The sequence below is a fragment of the Lytechinus pictus genome, chromosome 10 (assembly GCF_037042905.1).
Source record: "Lytechinus pictus isolate F3 Inbred chromosome 10, Lp3.0, whole genome shotgun sequence".
NCBI lineage: Eukaryota > Metazoa > Echinodermata > Echinoidea > Temnopleuroida > Toxopneustidae > Lytechinus > Lytechinus pictus.
The window spans coordinates 33,011,956-33,039,449 of record NC_087254.1 but is presented as its reverse complement, the minus strand read 5'-3'; the positions used below and the strand labels follow the sequence as shown (position 1 = coordinate 33,039,449).

Sequence of the window (27,494 nt, the reverse complement as noted above, 5' to 3'; positions counted from 1 at the left end):
CCACTTGAATGATAACATGCTAATTAACTACTCAATATATTTATACCACAATAACTATGTTACCAAGTGGCAAAACAATTACTTTTTCTCTCAGTGTCTCTATACAAATAAAATAGGTCAATTTATTCTCTGTAGTATTAGTAGATATCTGAAAATGTATATTTTAAGACTATGTATTTATAACACAAAGTCAATGAGAGACCACACATAGTTCACTCCCCCTTTAATAAAAACTTTTTGCAGGTGTGTAAATGGTCGAGATGTAAAAGGAATTTTTCATCGAATAGAAAAGTGATGGATATGATTCCATCCAACATGAACTTCTTTTACATGTATGATTGTGACTTTAAATTAACATAGGCAATTCAGTTTTCTAATAAATACTGTATATTAAGATTGTCTTGAACAACATCTATATAAAGTATAATTGAATATCATCTTATTTTTAGACGTAAGTGAAAGGTCCTATAAAGGGAATATGATTTCACTTTAAATGATCCAAGTGTTGTGTTCATTAATGTAAGTAGTATGCTAGTTAAGGCCTCAATTTTTTGTAAGAGGGGTTTCAAAGATCAGGAAAAGCGTTAATCAGGAATCAATAAAAATTGTCAAAATCCCACAGAATTAAATAGAAAAAAAACTAAATGTGTATGGGACTTGACCTTTAGCATCGTTGATTAAATTTAGTTATTCTGAAAAATGGTTTTACTGTGTTCCTCTAGTCCACATAATCTCAAACACAATATAATACAAAAAATGCACAGGTGAATGGTAATGTAATGCAGTGGACCCTGGGTTATTATCATTGGTGTGACAAACAAGAGGCTTACCAGGTGATTTTGCTCAACAATGTAAATAACCAAGATACCTGCATCACCATAAGGAAATAAGAGCAGGGGGCCATTTCATAGAGCTATTAGTGCATGATATGCTTTTTTTTTGCAATTCACTTTGTGCACTGGTGCATGCTAGCACAAAAATGAAAATCACACACATGACTCATTGAAGTACATCTGGTTGGCTACCTTTTTTTAACCTCTTTTATATAAAAACTAAGGTCTGAAAATGAGTACTTCAAAAGAACTAAGACAAACATACAAATATATTTTTGGGACCGAGTCCATTATATTTCAAATGTATTGTTATGCACACATCATACCTCATAATAGACTTCTTGCATACATTGTGAAATAGCAATGTCGTAAACCCATCCACAATAACATCAACATTCTGTCAGAAAGGGAATTCCCCCCAACCCTATCACAAAAAACAAACATGAGTACTTGGTCACAACTTCAAGAATATGGCCAAGTAATCAAATTGGTTAGGTTGGGCAGGACTTATGGCCAGCATCTGAATACGGAAATCCCCTATATGGGGGAAATCTGAACTAAATTTTTCAAAATACATTGGCTGGTTCACTGTACTTTCCATAAATAACGTCTCTGACAATTCAAATAAAAATTTCAGATTATAATGTACATATTACATATATTTCTTCATTTTATTCAGAAATGAAACTGCAAACCAGCCAACCAATCAACAGGATGTAGTCGAGTCTGTACATTGTGAATCACGAGGCCTGAAACATTCTCCCAATGACATTGTACATGCGACTCGGTCTGAGGCAAACCAAGGCCACCAAAATGTGGCTTCCACTACATCCCTGCCAATCAATTAATCAAACAATGATAAATAAGTGGATCAGTGATTCAGTATGGTCTGTGAGGTTATAAAAACCAATGAATGATTGAAGGAATAGTGACCAGGAACAGGTTTCACAAAACCATCATAATACGCTAACTTTCTGTGCAACCCCCAAGAGGCATGCGTTATAGAATCGATATAGCACTACTGTGGATGTCTGCTAAATAAGATTTCATGAAGCATGTCCTATGTTAGAAGGAATATAAAGAGTTTTCAGAAATGTTGAAAGATGTTTTCCTCACAAACGTTCTTTCAATGGTTTCCATAATATGTGAAGTTTCTAAAAAAACACATTCCTAACTGAACCTATCACTAATACATTGATTCATACCAAACCATTATCTAACATCATGTACAATCTGATGGGTAACATTTGAGAAGCTCTCATCGAAGCATCATAGATTTGCTTAAAATCATATCCAAAATTATAATGAACTAGTCTGTCGTTCCCATGTACTCTCCAAAGCACATCATCCCACTTTCACATCACATTACAAATAATGTTGACCTCATTGCTTTGTTTTCTTTTGATTCTTCAAGAAGTGAATCAATTCCAATCAACTGACGAAGAGCTAAAACACTCATTATAGGTCCCAAGTAGGAGGGTAATTATCAGCCAATGCAATGATCACCTTCCACAATACCACTGTCCAAACTGATAGGCTTCCTCGAAGAGCCAAAGACGGTACAGGTAGATAACCATAACAGAGTCAAAAGGTCCTTAACACTGCATAGAATAATGGGAGTAACACCCTTCTGTTTCTCAAGGGATGAAGATGTGACATAATTGTTCTATGATATAATCATGCAAATCAAGGTAACATCTAGGCAAACATATCTTACCACATAATGACAGATATAAGCTGGATTGCCAGCATCACTGAACTTTCTGCATATTTTCAAAATAAGAGAAGTTGGCAAGCAGACTAACTTTTTCAAAATACTGTTCTTTATTACAAATACAGTTTCTCTCTAATAATCTAATTTACATTTTTTGTCTATTGAAAAATACATCTTTGAATTTTGTGCATGCATACAGGTTAAAAACCTAACTCTTAAGCCAGGATCATATCATAAGTGCATAATGCTAATAATTGAATTCAGTATGAAAAACAACACTTTTGATGCATAAAATAGATAGATATGTTTCTTCAGGAAGTCACCTTCTTAACAAAAAACCTTCAAATTAAAAAAGGCATATGCAAAATTTGCACTGCATTTTCATTCTTAGTGAAGCGTTTCATGGATAAAATATACAATACCTGTCAATAAATTGCTTTCTATAGATAATACACATTCAAGATATTTTCAGAGAGAAATTAGAGAGTTGGTCAATTGCTATGACGCCGACTGGACCTCTTTCATCCTATTGAGGGCGCTACCTGCCTGGAACCACTCGATCTGTGTCTCGTTATAAGTATGGCTAAGAAGGATGGTATCTGAACTACCGTCCTGGTGCTTCAATACGCACTCGACAGGCTGCATAAAGGAGAAATAAAGAGAAAAAAGCTAAATACATGCATACAGCCTAGGCTCGTATTTCCCTAAGTAAAAAGCGTGCAAAGATGCCAACACTTTGTCAAGGCTGTGTCAATTCCGAGCAGTAAAGTGGACCACTTCTGTGACAGTTGCATGTTCAAGAATATTTTGTTTTGACATAGGCATATAACATCCACTTCATTTTCTTTTTTATATTTTGGTAGATACATGTATTTCAGGATGACAGATTGCTGAAAAAAAAATCAAATATTTTTTATATAATGTCAAACATAAGATATTAAATTTACTCTCAAGTAAGAACATAAATATTCATTCAACAATCAGGATTTTTCATTGAATTTTCATTGCAATAATTTGGTGTAAGTATGAAATGAATAACACAACATCAACATCATCATTTTACTCCCCCAAATTGATATCAGACCAATGAAATATCATTAATTGTCAAAAGCTTGAAATTCTCCCCTTATGTCAAAGAAATTTATCTTAACATTGACTGAATGCAGAAAAAATTGCTACCTCTATTTATATTGAAAGGTTCTTGAGGAAAAAACAGTCTCTCTTATGTATTTTATTTATTCATTTCTATATCTATTTATTCATGTATTTCTTTATTTATTTTTATTTATTTATTCATTCATTCATTTATTTACGTGTAATTTTTATTACTTATTCATTCATGTAACTATTCTTATCATTATTGTTATTCATTTACGTATTTATATATATATATTTTTTTTTTTGGGGGGGCATAGTTTGATGTGATGAGAACTATGTATTTCACCAGCAACCATTACACAGATTCTAAGCCAGCCCCCCCCCCCTCTTCCAACCGCTGCACAAACCCCAATCCAATCAGATTTGAACAGGAGACATTACCTTTCCAGGAGCCAATGATGCCAATCCTCTAAGTGATACTCTGTCATCAGGTCTGACCTTATCATAATCTGCAGCATTGGAGAATGTCAGAGGAAGCATGCCCTGCTTCTTCAAGTTGGTTTCTGTGATGAAGAATAAATAACTTGTTGTTAAAACATTAACTACTGATTTCTGTCATTCCCTTCGGTATTGCACAGGGAACCACCAAAGTCCAGAAGGCATTATGTTAACCTGTTGAATACTGATTTCTGTAATTCCCTCTAGTTTTGTACAGGGACTACCCAGTTCCAGTAGGCAATGGGTTAACTTGTTGAACACAGTGATTTCTGTAATTCCCATAGGTTTTTGACAGGGGACCATTCAGTTCAAGTAGGCACCAGCACCATTTAAATACTGATTCTGTCATTCCGTTTGGTTTTGTACAGGGAACACCCAGTTCCAGTAAGCACTGTTTAACCTCTTGAATACCAATTTCTGTTAATTCCCATAGGTTTTGTACAGAAGACCATCAAGTTCTAGTAGATAACAGGTTAAATCACTGATCTTCAAAAGATCTCATCCCTAGGCATTGGAATATGAAGATAATTTGGCTCTGTGTAATGGTACACTATAACATACATACATTAACATCTAAAACAGTGTCAAATAACTTGATTTTGACAGTTCTGTCTCCAGCTCAGCAATACCAAATATTGAGGTAAAATGGACCTTAAGCTTTCGAGCTGGCTGCTCGGTGGTTATGTATTGAAGACTGGAAAAGGGAGGGGCAGTCTGAAGCACAAAATAGTTGATTTGATGGAACTGGATAATATTCCTCAGTACTGAAAACTTGATACAACACAGAGGTATATTAATAGAGTTTAATCACGAAAGTATTTTTTGTGTGTGAAATATGATCTTGGTAAAACAATACCAAAATATACTGAGGGATAAAAGGTGTACTCACCATGAATACGAGCAAAGCTTTTGACGATGATGGCCCGACCACCAAGATGCCTTGGTTCTAGGGCAGCATGCTCTCTGCTGCTACCTTCTCCGTAGTTCTCATCGCCAAATACAACCCAGGGAGTGTTCTTGGCCTGTGGATATCAAAAACAAGGGAAATCAAATATGATAAATAGAAGTCTTTGTGGAGAGCAGTCTGTCATTCATAGTTACGTTACAAAGACAGTCGAGACTCGGGGGGGGGGGGGGGTTAATCAATTGAAGGCCATTAAATCCATGGCCCTGGATGGTAAATGATTGGCCTTGACGTCCCTTTGATAATTTTATACCCTTATCAATTTTCTCCTTTGGTTCTGTTACAGAATGTACACTACAGAATAGAAGCCTTGGCTTAACCCTAAATCTCCAAGGGTATTTTGATTCTTGTCATTCCGGGGGGGGGGGGGGGGGGATTATGGCCCCCCCTTAAGATCTCAGCCGGGGATTGCGCGATCACAACGAAAATTTGCATGATGGTAGAGAATGACGTAATCTACACAGTTGCATCATTGGTAAATTTCACTGAATTCATATATCTTCTCTACAAGCTTTTGCTTTTCTTGGCAAGTCCCTCTGTTCATTTCTTGTTTCTTTTCATTGATATATTACTGCAACAAATTGTAGTTTTGTTTAATTTATATTCAACATTTGTTACGAAATTTCATTGATTTGTCTGTATTATCGATTATATTGAATATGTATTGTTACTTTGATTATATTTTGAAAAAATTGTTGAACGGAAATAAAATCTAAATCTAAAATCTAAATCTAAATCTATATTTTTATTTTATATGAATTAATTATGCTAATTGATTCATGATATCATACTTTTTGCTCTGATTCACTAAATAAAGCTCCTAGAATGCTATTTTTTGGTGAAAATATTCTTTATAGCATTCCTAACAATTGTGAATGAAAAAATTCTGGTACCAAGACCGATTTCTTATGTATTTTATTGTTTTTTTAATTTCTTATGTATTTCTTTGTTTTTTTAACTTTTTGTTTTTTTTATTGTTTTTTCGATGGAAATCGTTCCAGACTTAATTCTGATCATAAACAAGATAAAATTAGTTAAGTTTAATCAGTAAAAGTAGAAATAATGATACATTTATGAATTTTGGCTAATACACAATCTGCATTGGATTTGTACATGAAATCACGTTTATGAGCAATTTGGGGTCTGACATGCACTTACATAATGTTGCGTAATGTTGTAACCGCGTACCCAGGCGTCACAAATTTGGTTTCAAAATTCGCGCGAGACTTGAAAGTAAAAAGTCAGTGAGCGGCGAGGTAAAAAATTTTGCGCAGCAGATATATCACGAAAATTGTCGAGGGGGGGGGGTCATTATGGCCCCCCCCCCTGGGAGAATTAGGGTTAAATATAATCTGAAATTTACCTTGTAATCCCTTGCAGTGGCTGGGACTTCACCAAAGTCTCCAGTCAACTGATTCCTCACACTGTTCATAGCTCCGTTTTCACTGTTCGTAGCTCTGTTATGAAAAGAAATCATCGATCATTAGAACTTAATCAAAGAGATCATTAAAGGAGAATGAAACCCTTGAAACTAGCTGAATCCATATCAAAGAGAAAAATCAAAGAAACATATTGTTGAAAGTTTGAGGAAGATTGAATGAATAATAAGAAAGTTATGAGCATTCGAATATTGAGATCACTAGTGCCATGTAGATCCTCCCATCGGCAATGCGACCAAGATCTGTGATATCACACACGTACAACTCCCTCATTACTTTAGTACTTATTTCACTTATATTCTCACTTTTATAGAGTCTATCACAAGGTTAGGTGTTTTCTTTATGAGATGACAAGTACAGAGGTTTCACAACATTATATCATTGATGAATCGTTTGTCATATGATTAGAATGAGCAAAAAGAGATGTTTTGGGGTATATTTTCAGTGTCCGAATGGGAGAGTTGTACGTGTATGACATCACAGATCTTGGTCGCATTGCCAATGGGAGGATCTCCATAGCATTAGTGATCTCGACATTCAAATGCTCATAACTCTTTTATTGCTAGTCCTATTTTACTCAAAGTTTTGTTGATCTTATTCTTTGATTTTTCTGCTTTCACAAAAGCTAACTTGCTCCAAGAGTTTCATTCTCCTTTAAGACTTTCTGTAGGTGATATAATGTCATTCATGATATGAACGTATATATAAAGCAAATTATCAACCTCATAAGATAATTATGTTATCAATTTTTAACACATCAGTTCACAAAATAGAACTCCTAAATTTCAAATTTCATTTTTTTATGAAAATACAAACCAAGCATTCCAATAAATTGTAATTGAAGAAACAGTATTGCATTACATCGTGCCTGAGCCTTTTATGCATACTGAATAATTGAATAACAAATTGGAGAGCTTATGTCAACATTGTGCTAAATCAAAATACAGAATTTACAATGCAAAAATATATAATATTTAGAATAACATAACATAGCATTACACTAGTGCCTTAAACAGCACTTTGTATGCTCTGGGAAAATGTGCTAAATGAATCAATATATTACTCTTTCTATTATTTTAACAAAATAAAAATCAACAACACTCAGTTCACAATATGAAAGAAATGCTCCCCCACTGGAAGATCAAGTACGAAAGAAATGAGCTTACGTGATGAGAAGATTATCTGAGATGTTGTCAAGATGTCCTCTGTACTTCAACCATGGTCCTGCAGAGCTGATGTGATCTGTTGTGCATTTACCTTGAACCTAAAAAGAAAGGGGAAAAAAAAGGCGTAATGACAAGTCAAAATTTCATGGGCAATAATTACTAATGGGGTGTTGCAAGAAACTTGCGATCAATTGCAAGTCTATTTTCGTTCCTGAAATCAAGCATAAGCTGTGCAATTGATTGCAAATTTGCAATTGACTGTTAATCTACTCTATGAACCAAGGGGTGTAATCTTATTTGTTATAGGTAAAAGTGATCAATGAATTGTAAATTGCATCAGAATATTTGCGATTGATTGCATATATTTTCTTGCAACACCCCCTAAGACTGAGTAGCACCTGTTCTGTGAGAACATCAGGCATCAATAAAGCTCTTCAACATTTCTATTTTCTGCAAGAGTCTCTACCTCTTGTCAAGTAAGCCCCATTTCTCGGAGGTCTTCCATGAGCAATACAACTTTAGAAAAAGAAAAAAAAATCCCTTTCTCAACACCATAATAATTGGAATACAGACGAACACATATTAGCATAATTAATGGACCATAAAAAAAAAAAAATAATTGAGTAAATGATTTGCTGACCTTGATAAGAACAACCATATCCTCAAGATCCTGTCCATTCCACTTGTCAAAGGGAGTGAGAAGCTCGAGACGGTTGCTAGCTGGGTCTACATCAACGGCCACACCCGATCCATCACTAGGCGGTGGCTGGAACGTATCCTGGCCTGGATCAAAGCCCTGGATTAATTAAAAGACAAAATGTGGATTAGCAAGCATAGTGGCATAATGGAGGAGAAAATGAGGCATATTTGGTACAAGAAAGAACTGGGGACAACTGCTGGTTGGTGGGTTAACATCCTCCTTTAGGTCCATTCATTTCTTGATGGCAGCTGGATGATGTCCTAAGCATGTTTTCATACAGAGTTGTGTCCCAGGGTTGTTTTCATAAAGAGTTGGTAAATTTCCCATTATGGCAACTACCATGGTAAGAGTACTCATCAGTCAATCACAATCACAGTTTCTAAACTATTTACAATGATGGCAAATTGCAAGTTTTTATGAAACAGATCCCCCATCGGATCAACTTCCTGTAAGAAAAAAAACAGATTATGGATGATGGAAGCAGTATTGGAAAGACAAATTTAAAGGGCGTAGACAGGGGGCATGAATGAGTCATGAATGATACAAGCAAGGTCTACATCAAAAATCACATCTTATCTGCCTTTGGATTGCAGCAAAGAACTATCCTGGCCCAGATCAAATCCATAGTATGATCAAAGTTGTAGGCACATATCAGAATAGTTAATTTGAGGCACGATATAAAAACTTTACCTGGTTTGGTAACTCATCTCCAAAGGGGCTCTTGAGTTTAAACTTCTGCCCATTATCTCCTACCAGCTCATCTACCTCAGGGTTGAAGTCAAGACGACCTGCAAGGGCCAGGGCTGTCGTTACCTGTACAAATACACACAAAGATACAGTACATAGTCAAAATAGAAGATAAATTATACTTCATAAAGTAGTGTGAATTTATGGATATCTGTATGGGCACTGAATGAACAAATTAACTGGAAGACATTGAATTGCATGAAATTGAACATGTTCACAAATTTCAGGGAGTGTTTCAACAACATTTTCATAAGACATTTTGATTGGCTGAAAAGCGATGTTACCATGGTAACAGTCAGATAAAACAGACCTTTTATCCATGAAATGCTCCCCTGGGTCCTTTTAAGAAGAGATTATACTGAGAACCTTGCTGAGTGATGATAAAAATATCCAAATAGGTTTAGAAATACTTCTTAGTTTTTGCTTTACAAATTTGAACTTTTTTTGTTAAAACCATTCCAAGATTAATGGGTTTGGTACAATTACATTTCTTTGTCATCCAAGCAAAAATATGTGGTAGAGGGGACATTTAATTTGCAACTGTAATTGACGTAATATATATATTTCTGTAGAATGCCCACATGAAATTTAATGTTAAGTATGGAAAACAAGCTGAGAAATTCCAATGAAGAAAAAAAAAAACCTTAAAAGTCTCACATATGGAGGTGAGATGTACCTGTATATACTTTGCGAAATCGCTCAGTTTAAGGCCAACAAATTGGTAACATGTTACAAAATTATGTAAATTAATCAATATAAAGAATGTGCATATTCAATCAAATTTGGTAGTCTCATTGAAGCTGCATCCATAGTATCAGGCTTCAAGTAAAAAGCAAATGTCAATTTTTGGAAGATCGCTTAATACACGCACCGAATTAAGCATAATTAAGCAGAAATCCACATAGCCCATGGTTTCAGACCAATAGTTTGAAACCAAATTCATGACTTCACGCATACGAGTCTTCTTTCCCAATATGAAGAAGTAAAAAAAAAATACTGGCGTACGAGTGACCTTACCTCAGGAGAAGCCACGAATGCATGGGTGGCAGGGTTAGCATCATTACGTCCAGTGAAGTTACGGTTGTACGATGTGACAATAGTGTTCTTCTCTCCCTTCTTAACATCTTGCCTGTGGGTTGAAGAAATATACATTTCGTTATAGTTAATGGGTACCTCGTAGGATGTGAAAGTCTGTAAGGTGTGCCCAGCAATTGAGTCTTGTAACTCTGGAATGCTACCAAGGAGTGGAGAAAGTGCATACATTGTGTGCAGGCATGCCAAGATCTCATGACCTGGGTAATAATATATCTGAAAAGGAACATCCTTCTAATGTACTAAAGCGCTATAAAAAGTGAAATATTATTATCAATATCTATTATAGGTCGGAACAATACAATACAAACCATTTCAGGTTTATATTATTCATTGCAGGGAAATCATTCAAAATGTTGTGGTTTGCCTCAAATACATTCAATCCTGGAGGGTGTTTCACAACGAGTTAAGTGTGATTATAGTCATGCTTAAACGCCAACACACACATGATATTTGACGTGTAGTCTGACCATGGTCCTATGGTGTGACTGATAGTGCGCGTTCTGTGCACATGATCTGACCAATTTGGTGATGAATTAAAAAAATATCTAATCAAAATCTACGCTTAGTACTAACCTGTCCCACTGCCCAATGCAAGGACCGCAGGCATTAGCGAGGACGATGCCACCAAACTCACGGAGGGTAGCCGCTTGACCGTCCCTCTCGATGGTAGCTCGGATCTGCTCAGAGCCTGGTGTGACTGTGAAAGCTGCCCTGTAAACAAAGAGTTGGACAATTGGTGACTTATAGAATTATGTATAGAAGTTGATTTTGCTTTCCTTTAGATTAGAACCCCCATCTCATTTTTTTAAATAAATATATTCTCTCCACCAGAGAGCTTTACTTACTTATAAACAAAATTTGACAGTTTTTTGTAGACTGTAATGTTTTGAATGCTTTCCACCATTTCACCCCCCCCCCCAAAAAAAAAAAAAAAAAAAAAAAAAATTGGTATCACTGCCCACTGGCAATGAGATGGGTCTCAAAAATCATCTGGCTCACATAGGGTAAAGGGAGAGCCCTCAGAAAACTCTTATGAGTGAAAACCATTGTGGTTCTGTATGCCACTTATTTTACTTACTTGCATTTGACACCATTATCCAAAGCCTGCCTGGCAATGCTTGCTGCCCTGCTCATATCCTCGTAGCTGCTGTTTGTACAACTACCAATCAGACCTGCAAGAAAAATACATTTTCATATTATAAATCCAATGATACTGAAAATGACACGGACATTTACTGTGATGAAGAGACTGATGATGGTAGTATAAGCAACTTCATCCACATTATCACTATTCAACATCATCATTAATAACAAGAGCATCAATAGTAGTCGCAGCATAACCACCATAACCACCATAAACATGCATTATCATTTATCATAACAGTCACCATCATCAATCTCAGAATCGATCGTCATTGTCATTTTTACTATTATCACCATCATTATCACACCACCCTTTTCAAACCATCATCATAATCAGTCATCATGAACACCACAACCATCCTCATTATCTTTCATATCATCACCTCTTTAACAATAATCACCTTCATCAACTCCAATAACATTACTACCTTCATGTATGTTGCAATCATGAAATAGCACCAGTAATCAAAATGATTTTGGCTTGTCAGATGATCAAAATGTCATACACATTTACACTACTAAAAAAGGATAGTAAAAAGTAGTACTGGTCAATGTTCAGCGATTATTGCAAGCAAAATGTCGCTGATAAAAAGATATATTGCCAAGTATGAAAACTCATGATATATGTTTATTATGAACTGCAACTCTGTGAAAGCAGGGAAGAAGGAAATGAGAGAAAGGCTTTCATTGGTGCTTGTCCATGAATAGTAGGATAGCGGGCATTTGGGTACCAGCTTACAATGATCAGAGCTGGTTTAGAGCAATACAGAGCAGCATTTCTGGTAAATAAATATTGACTGATTTCTTCATAATCGACAATATTTTTTGTATATAGTATTACCACGATATATCAACGTAATCATAAAAAATACTCATTGAATATACAATATTTTTTTATGTCACATGATTTTGATAATATCCAAATATTGCCCAGCCTTACTAAAAAGTAAACTAATGACTAACCAACTTTGACTTCAAGAGGCCATCCTTCCTTCTCAGCCACCTGTCCAACCTTTGATACAGGGTTTGCAAGGTCAGGTGTGAATGGTCCATTGATCAGGGGTTCAAGCTGAAAGGTTCAATCAAAACAAAAAACAAATTTTCACCTAACATCAACTCTTCATCTGCGATAGAACTGCAAATTCATTAGCAATTACTCACTTTATGTGGTATGAATTAAAATATTTTGACTTTCTTGTATTGACTATATAGCAATAAGCTATAAAAGTTTGCAATAGGTAGTTTTCATATTTACTATGGGGAAACTCTTTACAACACATCTATTCCTTTGAAAATGCAATTAAAATCACAATGGAGAGCTGAGAGGCTTTTGTAGAAAGTTGGTGGACTGGGACAGCAGATCTCCCAAAGTTTTGCACCAGATGAACAATTGAAAATATGTTGTTGTCCAGAGTCAAGAGATTCCAATGCTATCCCGGTCCACCAACTTTCAAAACCTCTCAGCTCTCCATTGTGATTTGACTTGCATTTCAAAGGAATTGGTGTGTTGCAGAGAGTTCCAGTAGTACATGCGAAAAGTCTGGAATAAAGCCAATTGGTCTAAAACAACCCAATGAAATTCATTCAAAATTCCTAAAACAAATATAGCAAAACAAAATAAGACTACCTTAAAAAAGTAATGAAATTAAGTTTGATGCTTCACCATTATCACGACCCTCTTCAAATCATCTCTACAACCCTGCCTCCTCCAAATCTCATCCTCATTCAACATACGCGCTCTCTATCCCTCCCAAATGGCTTACCTCATCAAGGTTGATTTCAATGACCTGATCATACTGAGCTCCTTCATCGGCCGTCAAGAGATGCTTGTTTTGATCAGCCAGTCCAGCAATTTCTACGGAAAAATCATTCATTGAAGTGGCATAAAGTTTATTTAGGGCACAAGGAATATGATGGAGAGTGATATTATTTGAGTGTGTTCTTGTTGACCACATATCACATTTCAAGCTAGTCTTGAATCATGGTATGTACTTTGAATTGCAAAACATGATAACACTACACAAATCAGAAATTCATAATGACAAAATAAAATTGAAAGTGAAATGGAAAAAGTTGTTTTTGGCCTAGAATACATTAAATGGGAATCCAACCCAAATAAAAACTTGTTTTTATAAGAAAAGAAAAATCAGACAAGTTGATAGGTGAAAGTTTGAACAATATTGGACAAACACCAAGAAAGTTATGAATTTTTTAAAGTTGTAAATATTGGTAATCACTATACTCATGGAGACTTCAAATTGGCCGCATATGGGATGTCATAGTGATGTAAGGCAAGGACTACTCTTCCATGTACTCTTATACATAGTATGGCTAAAATGTCATTTTTCCAAAAGTTTTACTCCAAATTATATTTTTCTTTCATGAGGACATTAAACAATATACTACCTGGGTTAAATTTAGATTACTGCCCCAGGGGAATGGGTACTTAGGAGATAACCACAAATCCCTGATAATAAAGTACATGGCCTATGGGAAAGTTGTCCTTGCCCCTTGTCATAATTTACTTACCCAGTTGCCAATTTGAAATGTACATACTATTAGTGATCTCAATTTTAAAGCAGCTATAACTTTCTTATTGCTTGTCCGATTTCTTTCAAACTTTCACCAATCTGTTTAATTTATTTTTCTCCTTCCCAACAAAACATTTTATGGCCAAGGCGGGATTCCCCTTTAATTATTCTCACTGATATCATGTTTAAAAAATGTTGAATTAGCCTATCCATGCCACATATCTGAACATTTGCTTTTAGCTCAGTCTTACAAATGCAGCAGTAAAAAAAGCATGAGCAAAATTGGACTGTATTGGGTCTCTTGCAAACTATTCTCTTTGATGGCACATAGATGATAGATACAGAAGATGCATCTCACCTGATCTATTGGTAGCAACAAGGTAATCCTTCATTCTGCTATTGAAAGGGAACATGGACGTGGTAGCACCGATCTCGGCACCCATGTTGCAGATGGTACCCATTCCTGTTGAAAATATGGTTGTTTAAAAGTATTGTGTAAAGTTAGGTATGAGAACTGATTGAATAAACTGGTAAGTTATAAGCTTAATTGGTTGGATGACATACTAATATAATTGTGACAAACTCCTTCTACAATTGATTCTTTGAGTTAGAATAATGAGGATATATCCCCGGGGTCTTCTTCCCAGATCACCTCAAGCCTCTATGGCTATTTTGATGTGTTGGTCTGCTTGTTATCAGGGACCCGTCTCACAAAGAGTTACGATTGATCCAATCGACCTCAGGTATATGGAAATCCACCAATGCTTAATTTTTTTCAGGAAATTCCAAAATGTCCTTTGTAAATAAAGAGAAGCACACTGAACTTTCAAGAAAACTATGAATGTATGAATATACAGCATATCTAGGAAATATTTTGAAGAACCATGTATTTTATATGTTGGCGTTGTTGGCTTTCCATAGTTATGGTTGATTGGATCAATCGTAACTCTTTGTAAGATTGGGCCCTGGTGTCATAACTTGGCTTAATCATCACTTGGAGCCTGTTTCATAAACAGTTACAACTGTTGTAACTTTGCCATTATGGCAACTACCATGGAAACCTTGATTTTGATTGGCTGCTGAGCCCTGTTGCCATGGTAGTTGCCATAATGGCACAGTTACAACAGTTGTAACTTTATGAAACGGACCCCAGGTCTAATAGTTTCTTGGGTTAATTTGGGTTAATTTCCTTTTCTTTTCTTTTGAAGTTTGGTTATTGCCTGTTTGGTAGCTTTCATTTTTCTTATATGGAATTTATGGCCAATTTGTGTACTAACAAAAACTGTTTTCTGTCCAAGAGGTAATCAACAAAATGAGCATGGTGAAAATGCAAACTGGAAATTATAAAAATAGTAAGTAGGCAAAGTGGTTGTTCCACCAAATGCTTCTAATGGTATTAGTCAAGATGGGATGAGATCAACGGCATTGGACAAAACATATTAAGATCTAAAGGCAATTTTCTAACAAGGTGGATATGGCCTTGTTGGACAAACCCATAACATTGTGATATAAGCCAACTTGAACTGAGTAAAGACTACTCGGCAAAGATTAATTTCTGTATTGATAGCACTGGGCCCTGTTTCACAAAACTCCCTATGCTATAATTTCACAACAAATTGGTTCTCAGCCAATCAAATGGCATGTTTCAGAAGCTTGATAACACTAGCTTGTCGTGATAAACAGTTTTATGAAAGAGGGCCCTGGCAATTATACCTTACCTGTGCATGAAATGGAGTCAACGCCAGGTCCAAAGTACTCCACGATGGCTCCAGTGCCGCCCTTGACGGTCAAGATTCCTGCAACCTTCAAGATAACATCTACAAAATACAAGATAGAATACAAAATGCAATAAAATGTTCATTGGAGACTGTGCAACTATTATCAAACTTGTTCAGGAGTGCCATGGCCCTAGGAATCTGCTGAAGCACCCAAGATTTTCCTGAGAGGTGCTGCGTGTATTATTCTCCATAGGCAGCATCCCCTCGAACTGTGGGAGGCGTGAAGAAATGGATAAATGTAACAAAACTGACCTTCATTTTTTGGTGAAACCCATTTTTTTTTTGCTTGTCAAATATCTCAGGACCAAAATGACATTCATTTTTAGTAAAACCCTTTTTTCCTCTTTTGTGGAGCTTGTCAGATTTATATCAGTAAAAAAAAAATCCTTCCCAGGGCCCTGGATAGTGCTGGTTGATAATTAATTTCAATGTTAGTCAATTATCACCAGCAAATAACACAATGTATCACTGAGTCTGAAAATTCATTATATACATTCATAATGAGCTACAATTCTGTGAGAGCAAGAAAGGGGGAAAGGCTTTCATCTGAGCTTATATGTGAATAGCAGGCATTTTGGTACAACTTTCAAAGCTCTTATTAGTTGGTTAAAAGCAATACAGAGCAGCATTTGTGGTCAATAAAAGTGATTCACTTTTCAAAATCAACAATGTTTTGGTCATATTGTGTTATTGCGATATATCAACATGTATTCATATAACCATTATTGAATATTCATTTTTTCTTCAATCTTGCATGATTTTGATAATATCAAATACCATTGCGCAGCATTAATTCATGAAATAAAAATATGTTGGGGTTTCGTATAGGGACATGATACTGATAAGGCACATGTACTGATGGGGTTAGAGTTTTAAATATCCTGTGCCATTCAAATTGCCTCACTGGTAAACCATAAAAAGTAGCTTAAAATCATTACATTTGCCGAATTAATGCAATTTTCTGTATCTAGACAAAGTTGTGTGATGGAAAGAAGCTAGTCAATGGCTTAGATAAAATATAAATATCATTCATGAACTGTGAACTTGGATATTTGCTTAAGTCTGGCAATAAAAATACCATCTCCAGTCCAAATCAATGAATCAATACTACAAGTATTTACAGAAGCTGCCAAATGCCAACAAAAAAATTGTATCACAAATACTCCTCACACTTCTCTATATTATAACTAATCTACACAATATGAAAAAAGTCAGAAGGGCTGTAGTACATGTATGGCTTTATTGATATCAAGCAAGACAAACAGGACTATCTTGTCATGCACAGAAGCCCATTATATATCTAGAACAAGATAAGTGAACTTTGGTCAGGAAAGAATACAAAGTTCATAAAAACAAATGGTGTAATAATCCAGGAATATTACATCAAGTAATGTACTATGCTGCAACAACATGCAATATTTCATTCAATTTGTAGAATACTGGAACAATGAGAAAAAAAGCCATGACATGTCCACTTAAACAATATTAAATACAAGGTATAATTCTTCAAAGATTACAAAAGTTACCTTTAGGTGAGGTCCAGCCACTGAGTTTACCGGTCAATTTCACTCCAATAACCTACGATAACAAGGTTTATGGATAGATGGTATATCAGAAAATGACTGGTGACTTAACAGGTAGAAATTCTGTGAGCTGTGAGCACCAAAATTGCTTGCTGGGCTTAGCTAAGGAAATATAGGAGCACCTAATAAACTGGTACGTGTGCGCTCTACAAATAGATGGCCTCTTGGGTGTACATCTATTTTGTTCTCATCCAACGTACTAACACATTTCACCCTACGCCAGGGATAACTTCGGTTATGGTCTATGGGAAATGCACTACTATACTGAATCAACTTGTGCAGTGGGTAAAAATCTGCTTTTGTCAACATCCATGAGTATCAATCACTCTATTCTATTCATGAGTCAATTCTATGGCTACATATAATAAAAACAAAATCCTACAATATATCTCTTTACAGAAATAACATTTATAAACCGTAATTTGTTTATTTATATGTTAGTATAGAAACTCTGGTAAAGCAGATAAAAAGATACATCCATCTTAATTAAATTGAATTTGAAATGTCCATATGGCAACCAAAAGATTGAATTTCAGAGATATATTTTTTTTTACGAATGAAAATAAATTGTGTACAGAAAACACTCTGAACTTCAAATAAAAATGCAAATGAAAAAGGTGTAGGGGCAATTGAAACTAAAGACAACTTGTCAAATTCGAGATTGTGAAACGTACATGAGGGGGAAATACCACTGGTTGCCACATAAGAATCAATATAAATCATGAGGTACTTTGAATACAATAATACAAAAGAGGTACTTGGCTTACATTTGGGCATTTGAGTTCCCATGGTATGTCTGCCATTACATCTACAGCATCAGCCCCTCCAACTCCGATACAAACACCTCCTAACCCCCCTCCATTTGGAGTGTGACTGTCCGTACCAATCAGTAGTACACCTGGGAAAGCGTAGTTCTCAAGGATGATCTATTATTTGAAGGGGTAGAAGAAGAAAAGAAAATAAACTTCCTCCTTATTCTTATTTCTATCAAATTTTAGGCTAAAGTTGTATCATATTTCAAAACACTGTTTATCAAGCTTGAAAGTGAATTATTAAGGCTTGGCTCAGTTCTAAAAGGAGTCTAATTAAAATGTTTCTCATGTATTCACCAGACAAATTGAATTTTACAATGAAACTACTTCCACCTTTAGCAACATGCGTGCTATTAATTATGTAAGTTAATTACTTTAATCAACAAACTCATTGTCAGTAATATCATGAAAGGGAAGTATGCCACAAACACATCGGTTACCTACATGTACATCATGTAGAACTTTGCAAAGTGCACAACATGTTCTGGAGGTTCTATCATCATAAAACCTTTTTTCTATACAACGGTATTATTATTTCTCTGTAAACTGGTAAAAAGAAAACAAAAATAAAATGAAACTAATATCCCCTTATAAAACAAATTCCCATAAGAATAAGACAATTTTAGAGAAGAACTGTACATGTACATTGAAAACAATGCATACTTAGAATATGTGATTAGCGTAAGATTAAGAACAAAATATAGAAATAAAACAATTTGCAATGCATTATGAATGTAGACAGCATCATACATAGATTGCCCATGGTCTGTGGGGAATGATCACACACAACCTACACCTGTAGCTGTCTTTAGACTGGTGACCAACCACACCTGCCAGAGCCTCACTCCCCACAATATGGGCAGTAAGACTGTCAAGGCAAGGAATAGAAAGGATCACCAGTCTTGCATTCCTGTAGGTGACTCATACTGTTGTCTCAGTGCATGAGGGAAGATGACATGTGACATGTCACCTGTGCACAGGACCATACAGCCATCACCATATCAATGCCTGAACAAGTATACCTTAATCATTTTGCATACATAAGGCACCTATCTCTTAAAGCACTGAGAATATACTGTTGCTCTTGCTGGAACTGCAGCCTTTTGAAATATGATCAACAATATTGATCAATCATGCTACAGAGAATCATTCCTCAAAATCTAAATGAATGCAAAGTAAAATACAAATTTTTTTTTCATCAATTCATGATTCATTCCAAAAGAATAGAATGTTGTGTTGCCTTAACCCTATCTAGGCCGGGGGGGGGGGGGGCCTCTGAGGCCCCCCCCTCAACGAGTCACCCGATATTTTCGCAGCGCAATTTTTTTTTACCGCGCTGCTCGCTGACTTTTTACTTTCAAGTCTTGCGCAACTTTTGAGACCAATTTTGCATCACCCGGGTACGCGGTTCCGAAATTACGCAACATTATGTAAGTGCATGTCAGACCAAAAATTGCTAAAAAACGTGATTTTGTGTACAAAGTCAATGCAAATTGTGTTTTCAACCAAAAATCATAAATGTATGATTATTTTTAGTTTCGCTGGTCTAAATGTATGTATTTTATACTGTTTATGATCTAAGAAGAGTACCCAACGAATTTCATTAAAAATACAATGAAAAACAAAGGGTCCGAAAAACAAAGAAATACATAAGAAATTGCAAAAAACAATATAATACATAAGAAATTGATCTGATATCACAATTTTTTTCATGTCAACTTGCTAAGAACACCACAAAGAGGTTCTATGCCAAAAATTAGAACATTTGGAGCTTTATTTATGGAGTTAGAGGAAAAAGTATGATTTTGCATACTACAGTCCGACCTCTCTTATCCGGACATGTTGGGACCAGCACCAATCCGGATAAGGGATTTATCCGGATCTGGGAGACCCAATATTAAATACACGCAGCTGCCTCCGCAATAGAAGCTGTACGTAGTCTATTTAGTGGGCATACACAGACAGTATTCACTGCAGTGTCAGTGCAAATTATAGGCGGTATTTTTACGGAAATAAAATCGATTGGTGGCCAAAACTGTTGGATAATTTACCTGCTCAAATGATTGAGGTATAAATCGAGCATACTTCGAAAGAAAGAGAATGAATGACTCGATGAAACTAAGTTTTACAATAAGATCATCGCGGCGGCTATCGCAGCTTCGCAATGTCAGCCATTGTTACACTGACTGTAGGCTTAAACATGATAGATGGCGCTGTCCGTATTGAGGCCTAGCGTTAGCTAGTGAGACATGTGTTGTTTTTCCCGGGAAACAAAAAGAGAACGTGATGAAATGTTTACATTGCGCCCCATTTTCCTGGAAAATTATCCTGCCTAAGTTCTTTCGGTGATTTGGGTGAGATATTTTCATGAAAAATAATGTTGTTTTAGGTAGACTATATTGAAAAATATATGTAATCAAAGGGAGTTTGCCTATAGGATTGAGTTAAGATTGCCATCTCAATTTACTCACGTACTAAATCTCGGCAAATGTGCGTCCGGATAATAGAGAGATCCGGATAAGGGGAGGCCGGATAAGAGAGGTCGGACTGTAATTACGTATAAATTAGCATAATTACTTAATAACAATTCGCATGAAATAAATTACTATACAATATTGTAGATTATATCCCAGACAACCTGTGTGCCAATTTTCGGCGCGATCGCGCGGTCGACGGCCGAGATCTCAAGGGGGTGCCTGGGAGGCCTCCCCCCCCCCCCCCCCCCCCGGCCATATGAACTCCCAAAATACCCTGGCCTAGATAGGGTTAACAATACACAATGTTGTCTATGAGTATGTTTACATAGTGATGTCACTAAAATCAAGATGCAAATCTCAAATCAGCTAATGGTTTACATTGCAACAAATGAAGGGGTCATTGGGGCAATTGTCCTATTTACAATTCAATATCATTAATATTGCAACTTCATACCCAGCATGAATTTATCTCCCACAAGGCAGTGGTCACAATAGACTGATAATATATGGTTTTAATGTCGGTCCTCACAAAAGAAAAAAATAATTATCTGCAATAACAACATGCTGAAAATGTGAAATTGTAGTCATTAAGTGTGCAAGACAGCAAATGTAGGTGTAGTCCCTAACAAACCTACATTAAAATGACACAACTCATTCATCCAACAGAAAATCTAACATTCAGTAATCATATTCATATCAATTGTCTGATACGTTTTCCTTGAATTTCCACCAAAGAACTTCTTTGCTTCAATTAGAGTTGCATAGTTCCTACACTGACAGCCAAAACTAGGGAAAAAATATCAAGAAATTTTCAGAACTTCGATGATCTAGAGTTCCTATTCAAACTACATGAAATATTTGACAAATATAGGAATATATGACTAAAATGGCAATTTCCTTTCCCCCAATCGGAATATTCAAACTAATACCTTAGTCACATTTCCCCTACGGTGGCCGTACGATGAGTCGAAAGCAGCTGTTTTATTCATTTTTATTCAAACCACCTACAAGTAGCTGGTACAAAAAATTTTTATAACGACTGTTTTCGACTCGCGAACGGCCACCGTAGGGGAAATGTGACTGAGGTATTAATGCCGATTTGAAACAAGAGATAAGTGTCTCTCACCTGATGGATGATACCACTGCCTGGTTTCCAGAAACCTACACCATACTTAGCACCTGCCGTGGCCAGGAAATTGTACACTTCCTTGTTCAAGTTCTGAAAATCATCAAGAAATACAGTGTACGGAATGTTGAGGCTTATTCAGACATTGCACAACTAAGCTCAGTAAACATTTCATATACGAAGTTAATCTGATATGAGGCGTCCAAAAGAATACTGCATAGGCAAGAAAAAAAAATTTGCCCCCACCAAAAAAACAACAACAAAACAATGAAATTGTTTTTTGAAAGGTTAGCAGATAATGCCTAACCACAATTTTAGACTCATAAGATAATTGATCAAGGCCAAAAAAGTAAGAATACGATCTTTATTAATGAACTCATATCATAATATAATCATTATGATTATAATGCATTTTTGCTAATGTATGGCACTACATACCTTTGACTTTTAATACTAAAAATAAGATTTTACCTGATTATAAAAAATGAGTTATGAAAAAGCTGATTAACAAATTTCCACTGGAAAAACAAATCTCAAGCAAAAATGTGTGCAGTGCTACAGCACTGAACACAGTAGCAAGGCCTCTGAGGCATGTCATAGAAGATGAAGAGTGGGTCCCTCCTTACCTTGGCTCTTGAGAGATCCTGTTCACCACCGACCTGAGCTTCAATCAAGTGATCACAATGGATGGTGGATGGAACAGCAACCTGAAGAAAACACATTAGAAAACACATCAAAGGACATTCCATAAAGATGTTCTTTATGCTCATTTCATTATGACTGTGCAATAGACCAGTGATGGCCTGGTGGTAGAGTCCCTGACCCACAATCAGTAGATGAGAGGTTCAAATATCACTGCTTCCACATTTAAAAAAAAACTGATTTTCAGATCAAGATCTTATTTACTGCGTGCAATTCAGAAGGTCTATTTACAGTATTCAAGATAGCCTAAGTTACATACGACTCTACGAATGACCCATACTGCTCTTGTGCAAAAGTGGGATAGTCCAATTTTTCTAAGTTCAATGCAATGTGTCTGAATTTCTTAGTTCTTTAACTAGTTCTATAGTTTGACAGATAATTAACTTTGTGAGGAATACTACTGATATAAGGTCATACTCCACCTTATTATTGACCTTTATCATATAAACATATACAATGTGGGGTGTGGGAGTAGTGCTGTAGCCGAACTGCCGAACCGAAGTTCGCTGAACTTGGCACTTCCGAACCGGACCGAACGCAAAGGCATGCTTCGCTGGTTCGGTAAAAAAAATAAGCATTTTAATTTTGCAAATTAATATGCATAACAGCGTGGACTTCATAGATTTAAGTTTAAAATAAAAAAAACATTTTCATTGGTTAGTGATTGTGCACGATAAGAATTCCACACAAAATATTTTTAAAATCCACTAGGAAAGCTCCCATCTTGTCTTTGATTGAACTGTTATCAACTTAAGAATAATTTATTAATATGAATATTTTTTTTCTTGATAAAATGAGGGGACATTTGAAGCTAAACTCGGTATAAAAGTGTGGTGTAATTACGTATTGCCGTAATCGATCCTGATCGTAATCGGACCTAATTGTTTTGTATTTAATAAAAAGAAATTTAATTAAGAAAGAGGACCAGACATAAATTCATTCCTCGTAAATGACAAAGTATGACAGCTTCGGTCTCATCTTTTATTGAATTTTTATCAGTTTCAAATTTTTCTATAAACATGAATTTATTTTTTTCCTCATAAAATGTGGGAACATTTGAAGCTTAACTCAGTTAAAAAGTGTAGTTGAATTACGTATTGCTGTCATCGGATGTACATTTAATTGATTTGTATTAAAAAAAAAAAAAAGACAAGACATAAATTAATTCCTTGTGACTGACAAAGTAATGGTAAAGTATATATATTTCACCTTCTGAAATTTCCATATTAATATAAAAGATAAATAAATAAGAGATGAAGGAATGAGGGTAGAAAAAACAGATAAGATAAAAATTCAAACCAAATCAACGCATGTTCCCTGATCGCGTTCCGAAAATGGTTGGTAAGGAACTTGAAGTCCAAACAACCTGCTCTCAGTTGCTATTATACAGGTAAAATTTGTATTCCTAATTTGAAACGTTTTTCCGTCGTCAATATTTTTTTAAAAGAGGTTTAATCTGGTCAATTACTGAAAATGAAATGATAAATTATCAGTTCCGTCTCGGTTCTGAAGATCAACGCCGAGTGATTTCACACACTAAAATACACAGTACATTCCCATGTACTCATTTTCGTGTTGGAAATATGTTTGAAGTCACGTAGCGTCGATCTTTCTGGACCAAGAATGGACTGATATTTTATTTTTCTAAAGTAATTGATTGACCAGATATAACCACTTTTCAGAAAATAGGGACTTTCTAAAACATTTCATATTCTTTGGAATGTGAATTTTACCAGTATAATAACAGTTGAGTGGAGGTTGTTTGTCTACTGTTTCGACATTCCCGATCAACACTTTCCAATCGGAGAAGCTGCGTTTGCAATGACATTGTAAAAAAAATTCTGATCTTTGTAATGCTGTTTCTGTCTTGATTCTCTCGTTATCAAGATTTTTTCTTTGTTTTTTTTATTTCATTTTAAAAATGAAAGTAGAAATGACTCTTAATTTTTTTTTTAGATTAAAATAAATAAAAGTTTTGCAACAATTTTTATAACTATTCTTTTTAGAAACAAAATTTATTATAAATATATGACAGATTTTTCTTGGGATTATGTGTTCGAGGGTTGGCGATCTTTATTTTACATGTTAATAATTTACCCCGAACCGAACCAAAGTTCAGAAAAAAATTGCCGAACCCTGCCGCCTGACTTGCAGCACTAGGTGGGAGGGCATTCATCCATGTGGGGCCCTTGCTATGGAATTCCCTCCCACAAGAGATCCAGGATAGCAACTGTGTCAAAAAATTTAAGATTAAGCCAAAAACCTACCTCTATAACTCAATTATCAATGAAGATTTTTGTTATTTTGTTTTGCTCCCCTTTACTTGTGCGCCTTGAGCATCTCTTAAGAGATGGATATGGGGCCTAATAAATCGCATTTATCATAACTATTATTATCATTCATAAATGCTATAGATGACTTACTTTTGGAAGACCGCTAGAGATGAACTGTAGCATAGCCATTTGGGCAGTAGCATCTTGCATAGCTACACGGTCTGGTCTGAGCTTCAAGTAAGATTCTCCACGCTTAATGTCCTTTTAAATAAAAAGTACATGATTTCAATTTATGAGATATGAATAAATTGTTGTCATCTACTCAACTGATATAGGATCTCTTATCCTTTAAACTGTTTTCTCCTTTTTACAACAGAAATATCACTCTAATGACTTTCCTATTATCAAGAAGAACAAACTATTTTGTAAAAAAAAATTCCATACAACTGTAACAATCTTGGTTAACCAAATTATTATTGTTATGAATGTAAAACTCATATAATCTTAACACACATCATAAAATTTAGAATCAAATAAACATATAAAGCAGAGTATTCATCAATTACATTCTTTGCACAATATATATATATATATATATATTTTTGGGGGGTGGGGTGGGTATGTTCACTTTTTTTTATAACTCACCTGTTCCTTAGGGTTGTCAAGATGGCCATAAACAATCTTTTCACTGAGGGTCAATGGTCTTTGAAGTCTATCTTTCACTATCTTCAGGTTTGCATCCAATATTTCGTAGTTAATAAACTTGTCTTGTTCAAATCTACTCATGGCAACCTAGGAATCAAGATAATCATTGAGCACATGTGATTTATTATACCAAATATTCAAAGAACTAATTCTGAATTTAAATCTAGGAGGTAGGATTATAAGTTAAAGATGTGAACCATATTTGCTTAGAAAAAACAATTCTACTCACAACCTGATCATTCACTGAGAACAGTACATGAAATTATACAGCCATATTTTTTCAAGTTAGACTGTAAAAAGGCTGAAAAATTGATAAAAATTTCTTTATCAATGAAGTATTAGCAAAAATCCATCACAGAATAACAGAGTTATAGATTGTGATCAGCTCCCCCAGAAAGTATGTAATTCTGTTAACTACACTATATTTAAGATATCATGTTGAGTACATAATAAATAAACATATTATTTAATGCTAATAGACACATGAAAAAACAAATCGATCATTAAGACCTATAAAAAATGTGCGAAGGTATGGAGTTTATATCCTGATGAGTTATACACTGTAGGGAGATGCATGTGACTGTAAAGTTTGAAATTCCTAAATGACATTCTTTTTCATGGATTTTCAACAAACCTTCATAAATATTTCTTTCTCACCTTTTATTTATTTTTTACTTTTCATTAAAAGCAACTTGTATCAAAAGAAACTTGCATTAAAAGCATCGTTTTCAGGATGAACTCCCTATAATAACTGCACCATTATCCATTATCCGTACCACCATGCAATTCTTCAAACATCATTAACAAGGCTTTACTATGAAATGAAGTAGAAAGGTTTCTTCTTTTGCAAATCTTTATATTACAAACACTCTCTGTTATGTTTAGGGACAGAGATTTTAATTTACCACGTAAATCAACACAGAAAATCTGTGTTGATTCTTTGGTTTTAATATGAAAATTTATTAAGTTAACCATCGCCAAACAGAATTCACATCTTTGCTATGTGTATGAAAAACAGAATTTCCATTTTCATTTGAAACAGAATGCAGGTTATCAAAAATAAATGTAAAAGACACTTTTTCCAACAAAAAATCACTGCCACTATGTGTTATTTTGAGCATCACTTCTTGAAGAGATAAAAGAATTCTCAGAAGAAAAAAAACTTACTTGAGTTGCAGCTGCTGAAGTCTGAAGCAGCCTGGCCCTAAGGCCTGCAGCCATGAGGGATTTCACCTGAAAGAAAGAAAAGAGGCAAATTTCTCTTTAATGACATCTTAATAATATTGGAAGGGGACAGCAGGGCTGGGGAATGTGTGCTCATTAGAAAATAATTGATTTTTTTTCTTCAATGTAAAATGATTATCATTGTGCAAGAACATTTAACATTAACTAGGCCAGGCCTTTTTGGATTGTTTATAAATCCAAGGAGGGGCCTTCCAGGCCGGGCCCACCCCCTAAAAGTCTCAGCCGTCAACCAGCCAATTGTGCCAAAAATTGACACGTTGTCTATGGCATTATCTCCCAAAATGCATGTTACTATTATTATGTAAAACAAAAATATGGTATCAAAAGTAATTCCTTTGCATTATCACTTTCTTATATTTATTTCTCAAATTTGTCATTCTTTTTTATATATATATATTTTTTTTTTAATGGAAATTGTCGGTGAAACTATTTGAATACGAAACATCAAAATAATTGATCTTGTTGAGAAGTAAAAAATAATGACACACTGTCACAGTTTCATGAACTTTGGGAAGAAATGGAAGCATTCTCCCACCCCCTACATGAAGTTCTGGTTCAAGCGAGAAGACGCATATCCTCGATATGCGTCTTGTAGCTTGACGAAAAACAAAGAAAACAAGATGGCGACATAAACATCGCGGCAATTTTTCCCCCTCTTTTCATAATAATTTTCTTGTTTTTTTAATGAATTCTTGTTTAAAAATGAAATCAATATTGTAGAAATGTCGGAAATGAAGTTGTATCCCATTTACATGATTTTTAGGGCTAGATCTTTTAGTTATAGAAGGAAAGTAGAAATTTTGGAGCCAATTTTTTTTTTTTTCTCGGTACACATACATGAAAGAATGGGGCGCAATCCCTGGCT

The 27,494-nt window shown here is 35.2% G+C and overlaps 1 protein-coding gene across 1 annotated transcript; it reads right to left on the bottom strand.

Annotated features, from left to right (window-relative positions):
* Positions 1-1,103: 1,103 nt before the first annotated feature.
* LOC135155746 (aconitate hydratase, mitochondrial-like) lies at positions 1,104-26,614 on the bottom strand. Its single transcript, XM_064105875.1, has 21 exons — positions 26,552-26,614; positions 25,325-25,471; positions 24,830-24,940; positions 22,331-22,411; positions 21,705-21,797; positions 18,057-18,215; positions 17,233-17,284; positions 15,647-15,745; positions 14,287-14,391; positions 13,161-13,252; positions 12,361-12,466; positions 11,333-11,426; positions 10,828-10,965; positions 10,177-10,288; positions 9,103-9,225; positions 8,353-8,508; positions 7,713-7,810; positions 6,471-6,564; positions 5,033-5,165; positions 4,087-4,208; positions 1,104-3,186 (listed from the first exon to the last, which is right to left on the bottom strand). The coding sequence occupies exons 1-21, from the start codon at positions 26,603-26,605 to the stop codon at positions 3,046-3,048; spliced, it is 2,310 nt and encodes a 769-aa protein (XP_063961945.1). The 5' UTR covers positions 26,606-26,614; the 3' UTR covers positions 1,104-3,045.
* Positions 26,615-27,494: the final 880 nt, after the last annotated feature.

Coding starts and splice junctions, on each gene's coding strand:
- LOC135155746 (XM_064105875.1), bottom strand. CDS start 26,605: ATGGCTGCAGGCCTTAGGGCCAGGCTGCTTCAGACTTCAGCAGCTGCA. Junction 15,746..17,232: donor TGGCTGGACCTCACCTAAAG/GTAACTTTTGTA, acceptor TGTATTTTGTAG/ATGTTATCTTGAAGGTTGCA. Junction 11,427..12,360: donor GCCTCTTGAAGTCAAAGTTG/GTTAGTCATTAG, acceptor TTTTTCTTGCAG/GTCTGATTGGTAGTTGTACA.